Source organism: Fulmarus glacialis, unplaced genomic scaffold, assembly GCF_000690835.1.
Source record: "Fulmarus glacialis isolate BGI_N327 unplaced genomic scaffold, ASM69083v1 scaffold11015, whole genome shotgun sequence".
Classification (NCBI taxonomy): Eukaryota; Metazoa; Chordata; class Aves; order Procellariiformes; family Procellariidae; genus Fulmarus; species Fulmarus glacialis.
Window position 1 is genome coordinate 82,840 of NW_009213710.1, and position 7,176 is coordinate 90,015.

Genomic DNA, 7,176 nt, shown 5'->3' on the forward strand with positions numbered 1-7,176 from the left:
AAAACCTGATTAAAATACTGTACCCTTAAGTCAAACCAGATAAGCTATTTAAACATGTAGAAAAGCACTTTGTTAATTTACAAATCTTCATACAATTAATAGGAACTTCAAGTTTGCCTAATGCAGTTAAATGACCTGCATTCTTTATCAAAATGAAAAGATTAAAAATATATGCAAAGATCTACTAAGCATTCTTTTTCAACTACAAAGACATGGTAAATCTGAATGCATCTATCATTTTGTTGTGATACTTTCAGAATTCTACTGCATTAATTAAAATCCAAACAGCAGTCAAAACACATACCTCCTCTTGCGCAATACCCTGATTATTAGGTACTATCCAAGACAACAGCTCTTGAGGGTCGAGTTTTCCATCATTATCCTTGTCATAGTCATTCACAAACCGATCCTTCTCAACAAGTATCCATTCTGGATCTTCCCTTGCAGCTAGTAAGACACATTTGTCAAGTTTAAAGCCACTCTTTACCTTAAAGCAGATGTTTTCACCTTTTCTCCTAAGCAAATTCACTTAATCTCATAAAACATAACATAAAAGTGATTTCACTAAACAAAGACAAGCCTTACAGACCAGTCCCAATAGATTAAATAAATGCATCTGTCTACATATGAAAAACATACTTGTATAGATTAAAACAGTATTTAAAGCTAAGGTGATATTAAGATTGTAAATTTACAGTTAAACTAAGTGGACATTAAAGTCAAGGGTTACCATCAACTGAACTGTTTATTTTAATATATCCACAATTACCCAAATTGATAGTGGAGAAAGCATACTTTATATTGAATGTGCTGCCAAGTAGATGGTTTCCATTTAGTGGTTTTATTTATTTGTTTATTTGTATACGTGATTTATACTTACCCTATGCACTGGTATTGCATCCTGCAACCTAGCCAGCAATCTTAAACTTGTCTCTAGCTCTTCAAGAAATTTAGAAGCAATTCATCAAACCGATCTTTCACCACTGATAAACATTGTAGACAAGCATGAACACATATTAAGACTTCCTAAACCTTATGGAAGCCAAAAGTAGTTGACATCACAAGCAAGTAACAGTTTAAAAATACTTAGGTTTCCATTATAAAAGAAGAAAAAGAGTGAAGTCTCTCTTCTTCCTTTCTAACATCTAGTTTACAAGTAGATAATCCCTTAATGTCACAGTTCACCATACACTGTTGCCCAAAACCACAAGATAATTATGAAACCAGGCCCACCATGTAGTTTATTAGTAATTTTAAAATGTGCTGCAGGAACACTGCAAAAGAGATGGCCATTTGGAGAAAAGTTGAAGTAGCTTCTACAATTATAGCTGATTCTGAATTCTTGCTAAAAAGTTTTAATGACAAAGCTATTATCTTCTCTATTACTGCAAGGACCCTAGCAACAATTTCACTCCTTTCTAACAACTTCGGATAGACTGGCTTGAAAAAGCTTTTTTCAAGTCAGAGCAGGAAAAAGATAAAGAACCTGTAGTTGCATGAGAGAGATATTGTTTTTACTGGCTCTGGCAAACAAAGATGGTAATAATAGGTGAAATTCTAGGTGGTTGATTGGAGTGAAGAAAAACTGACTATTCCCCTATTTCTCCATATCCTCATGTGGCTTAAACATTTTCCCCAGCTAGGATGCTAGTCTACACTTAAGAATTAGCCCTCCTTAGGACCAAGCAGACCTTCCATATGCCTCAGGCTACTGATCTTTTTGGAACTGGAGGAGTTATTTGCCCTATCTTGTAGCAAATCAAATACAGCGTATAAAATATTTATCTATTAGCAACATAGCTAGAGAAAAGTATTGATCGATAGCAGGTGAATGTCCTTTTTCTTGTTAAAGAAGGAATAGAGCAAGTTTAAGGAAGGGCAAGAGTGGGAAAAAAAAAAAAAAAACAAACAGTGAAAGCAGATAGGCTTTTGATATCTGGTACAGTGAACGGATTCCTTACATATCCCCTCCACCTCTCTTAAAACACACACAGCTTCAATCCTTCTAAAGCAAGGCTGACAGCTGCCTTCTTCAACTGATAAAGACCAGGGAAGTTTAACCTTACATTCATGCTGGCTAGTTTTGCAGATGTGTTCAGTTAGCAAAATTGCATCTTATTTCAGCTGCATACCTAGTGATGAGGAATATGCTTCAGTCTTTAGGAAAAGAAGTAACTTGCAAGGAAACAATGGAATGGGCTATATGCAAACTCTACTGCCAAATATATACAGGGCAGACTGAAATAACAATCTACTATGTCCAGTATCAGGAAACTGAATTATTCTAAAAGACAGGATAATGTTACTCAGAACCTGTAGGTGGAGATGTAAAAAGCTGAAAATAAAGGTGCATACAATTCACCCCATTCCAAAAGCTTTTGTGCAGTTCCTTCTTTCATGGCCCTGCCCTTTTTCCTTACTTGGGTCTCTTCTGTAATCACCAAGGAATTCTTCCAGGCTAACAAATCCATCACCATCTTTATCATGTTCTTCTAAGGCCTCCTGAATGACAAAGTCCTTTTGCATACATACAAAAAGCAAAACATCAATTTGTGAAAAATTAGCATCTTGTAATCAAGAGAAACAGCAATAAATCATTTTAGAGCAATAAGGTATTCTTTAAAGCAAAGACTCGCTCATTTCAAATCTGCTTTTCTGTTTTATGCAGACTAGTGCAGTAATTGGTTCCTGTGCAACAAAACAGATCTGTTCTTAAGAGTTTAGCATGTCAGGTTTTATGCAAACCAAATCTGAAAGGTGAATCCTTCAACATAATTCTAAACTACACAGTAGCTGAGAAACATGAATTTGTACAAAGCTGTATCATCTCATTTGACATTTCTTTTTTCATGTGATGTATTCACTCATTTGCATTTTTGCAACTTTATGAAATTGTTAGGCAAACTGGTTGGTCTTTTGGTCCTGCGAAGCCAGCACGCCTGTTCTTGTAGTTCTGTCTTTTCTTGTTTGTCCATAATCAATAGTTATGCCAACACAAACAGAGGCTCTGTTTGCATGGCGCTCCTCCTGGCAGTTGGCTCTGCAGCATCACATAGCCAAAACTGAAGGCTCTATTGCAGAAAAGCACCAATGTACTTTTAACTGGGGTCAGCTGTTGGCACTGAGCTGGAATGACACCAACAGTCACAGCAGTGATGAAACAGATGACCAACGACAAAGTGCTCCTGGCTGAAATAATCACCCCCCCAAACTCTGACCATACTACAGTCAATATTAAAGCTTCAGACGGGCTTGGATGCTCTTTTTTTGGCCAGAAAAGTGACTATTGTGTCACTTTAAGCAAAGTGAGAGTAACTGGCACTTGACGTTTTCCTGTGCAAAGAAATCTTTCCTGTTAAGTCCCCGTAACTAGAAGTTTGGGACAGTTGTGCAACAATAGTTCTTGAAACAGATTTCAAAGAAAAGCACTGAGCTACTGCTCCAGTTCCTGAACTCCAGCACTGGATCCACAACACACGATCTGATTTTTAATTTGGTCTGTAAAAGCAATACACGTAACAGCTCAAAAGCACACTTCCTGTAGTACTGGGGCTAAGCACATGCATTAAAAAGATGTCGCATCTGTATACACAGGCTGACAAAGATACCCTCCTAAATCTTACCGTCATATATTCCACTTCTTCAGGATGTTCAAAAGCAACAAATTCATCCACATTTAGATCAGGAGCATCATCTCTATTAGCTTTTTCAAAACGCTTTTTCTCCTTTAAATGAAGCTTAGAAAAAAATTTAGTTAGAGCACTTAATGAAAAGGAAAAACAACATTATAGTAGCTGGCTGTAAGCTCATTAGAATATTAATTGTTTCACATTACCTTCCTGCATTATACTGATGTTATATTTTCACTAAAAAGAGCTCATCCAGAGCAACAAGAACAGCACTTTTAATTGAGGTAGTTTTATTCCAAGAATCGCACAAAAACTTCCTTTGTTTCAATTTAAGGAGACATTTAAAACTACTCTCTTAGCCAAGGCTTCAAAAACACAAAAGGGAGATAATGAAAAGACCAAGAATTCTTGTCTTTATACATGCTTCCTCTTCTAAAAGTCACCAATTCCCAAACTAACCTAGTGGAGTACAATGATTATAATTAATGGTAGCCGTTGCAAATTCCAAAATTTACATTTTAAGGACATTTTACCTTCTGGTTCTAGATCTCATTTATATGAAGGGCTGTTTGTAGTTCAAAGAAGGTCTTGAAATACCATATATGTAAAATGTCTTTTCTGAAGCCATTTTAAATGCTGAAGGATTAGACAAATTCCTTTAATACAAGACTGTTGTCCATTACATCTGAACATATTTCAAAGCAAAGTCACTTCTCTAACCTGTTTTAAGTATAAATATCAGCATGCCTTTTTAAAATAAATAATAACCACAATAAGCAGGCAAGTTCTTATTTCTGAATGTCTTGCACTTCCTGTTTCTGTATTCCAAATGTGCAAAAGATTTTTTTTTTCTTGTTTCAGTTTGTACAGTCTCTTTAGACAAAATAAAGACCCACACCATTGATATTTGTCTCTACTCAAAGTGCATGTGATGTGAGCTATAAAAATTCTGGAATCCCATGATTAAGTGTGTTGCGCTATGAGTGTGACTCTGATCTGGGTAACGGAGTGGCCAGCAAACCAGAGATCACAAATACTTTAAAAATAACCATTTGAAATTGTACTTCTTGGTTTATATCCCATTTATTGACACTTCTTTCAAAATTCGGTTAACCTGATTAATACAGAGCATAACATGCAACAAATAAAGGATAATTATAAGATCTTAACTATTCTGCAAAACAATTAAATGTACTCTTAGAAAAAAGCTAACCTTAGCTGAGAGTTTAAACAGGAAGACAATTCAGAAGGACTGACTACAGAAAGTACTAGACTGTAACATAAACTTGAACTATTGAGGGAAAAAGTCTATTTTCCAGTGTTTTTTGAGAAGTGATGAACAAGGCTGCCACCTTCTGGTAAATTCATATGTTTACTTGATATCAATTCTAAATCAATACCATAGTCTAACTCTTCCATTTTGATTAGAGCAGGATCACTAATTTCTAAAAGTAAGGAAAATGCTGAAGATGGCTGACATATGATGCTTGTACAATGCTGCTAATTTTGCTCTTTACAATATATGTTGAGGAAGTCAGCAAGCAGGAAAACCTAGCAAGCAGTCAAACACAGTATAGCATAAATAAGTGAGTAGGAGTTCTAGCTCAGCATATATATCTATGATGGCAGTATCTCAAACATGGGATCAGTATTTTGACTGGTAGTTCCATTTAAAGTCTTGTTTTATTTAAAAGCTATGTAATTATTCAGTTAAGTGACCTTCAAAGCTTTACAGTTTATTTCTTCAGTGTGTAAAATCCCCTGCGCATTGTCTAATTTAGCTTCACTTCTGCCAACATCCTGTATTATCTACTACTACTTTACTAAAAACAGCCAAAGCAATCCTCACAGAAAAAAAAAACTCAGGCCAGAATAGTTTAAAAACTCACTTATTCTCTTTTCGGGAAATATTTACATGCACTTATAAATGTGCAACTTGAAAGGAAACAAGTTTTGCTATGTGGTGATTCTTGGTGAACCTCCCTGCCTCTCTTGCCTCTTTCCTTTCCACTCTTAAGTATTTGCTTTCATATATGAGATTAATCTATAGCTTCTGTTGTTTATACATCCCGTTTTAGCTATCAGAGTTGCATTTTGATTGCTAAAAATGTCTGCATTGCTATTGCTTTCTGTGGGTCTCTAATGGACAGAAAATGTTAAAGCAGGCAATATTGATACCCCACACTGGGTACTTGAGAAATAACTGAAAAAGCAGATAGAACAGTGCGATAAAGGAGGGTAAAGAGTACGAGGGTCTCCTTTACCTCCAACACCAGCGGCACTGGCCCCCGCTGAAGGCAGGACACTGCTTAGGCTACAGACCTAATCTAATAGATTGCCATCTTGTTTCTAGACGATGGCTGGAGATTGTGCTCTGTGATAAGACTGTCAATAGGCTTATACTCCACTTAGCTGGCAAAATATACTCAGGAGGTACAATCTCATTCTGTCTTTGTTTGTTGGTAGCAGCTTTAATACTCCATTACTTTCCTTTAATTACTCCCCTATCCCAGATAGATGAAAGTGTTAAAACATGTGCCAGCTGCTGCAGTTTCTCTACCCATCTTGTTCCATCACAATAAACAAACATTGCTGCCTTTTGCCAACAGCTTACAGAAACTGATGCTGAAACATTTTACCTGTCGAAATGATTCTTCTTCTTGATCCTCCAGGACAGTGTTCTCATCAAAATCAATTACACGATCATACATTTGCATATTATACTCCTTCCAAGACACTAATCCATCACCATCTTTGTCATAGTCGGTGAAGTGTTGCTTAGCTTCTTGCGTAACATAATGTTTAAAAGACTGCTGTATCCAGGAACTCAGCTCATCTGTGAAAATCATTAAAAAAATAATAAAATTTAAAAAATCAGAATCATCTGCACTAGAAAAACATAAAGATATCACAGGTCTGTTCAGTCTGGAATATACTCTGCAATTCAGATGTAAGCATATAGGCAAGAGGTTAGTTAAAGCAAAACAATGTTTCCTCCATGCTATGGCTTTTTTCAAGCTAACTGAATGACAGAATAGATCACAGCTACAGCCTTCAGTTTTTCTTTCATAGTACTATTTCCCCATTGATACCCTTAGGCTAGAGTTACATGGTTACTTTAATCTGCCTTATATTGGTGCTGCCAGAAATAGTGTGATGGTGTGATGCATCCCTCTCTGATACGCATGGGAAGTGGTAGGAAAAAACGATTACAGATAGCATTCATACAGCTGCACAGTGAACTGGATCACTCAAAACTTATCCCGTAAGAAGGAAGATTCTTAGTTTTCAGCTGAGAAAGTACCCTCATTCAGCTCACTGGGACCTGAACAACCAAAGCAAGAAGCCTGCCCATTTTGGTGTCTGCTGACATATTTATGTCAGCTTGAAATGATTATGTGGCCATGCCTTTTCAAATCTGAAACCAACACTGTAGCACCTTTTCACCTTTTTTTTTTATTTCAGAGCATTATAAAAATGATGCTGAATATGGTTTAGACAGACAACTCTAAACATAACCTTGTACCCCAAAAAACATTGTTCCTAT

General features: G+C 36.3%; 1 protein-coding gene across 1 annotated transcript in view; it reads right to left on the minus strand.

Moving 5' to 3' along the window:
• RCN2 (reticulocalbin 2, EF-hand calcium binding domain) overlaps positions 1–6,465 on the minus strand; it is a gene marked incomplete at its 5' end in the record, with an annotated part of 9,933 nt that extends 3,468 nt beyond the window's left edge. The window contains 4 exons of the mRNA XM_009578286.1: positions 305–447; positions 2,421–2,517; positions 3,624–3,725; positions 6,269–6,465. Coding sequence (XP_009576581.1) covers positions 305–447; positions 2,421–2,517; positions 3,624–3,725; positions 6,269–6,465 — 539 coding nt within the window. The remainder of the gene's footprint in view (positions 1–304; positions 448–2,420; positions 2,518–3,623; positions 3,726–6,268) is intronic.
• Between the last annotated feature and the right edge of the window lie 711 nt (positions 6,466–7,176).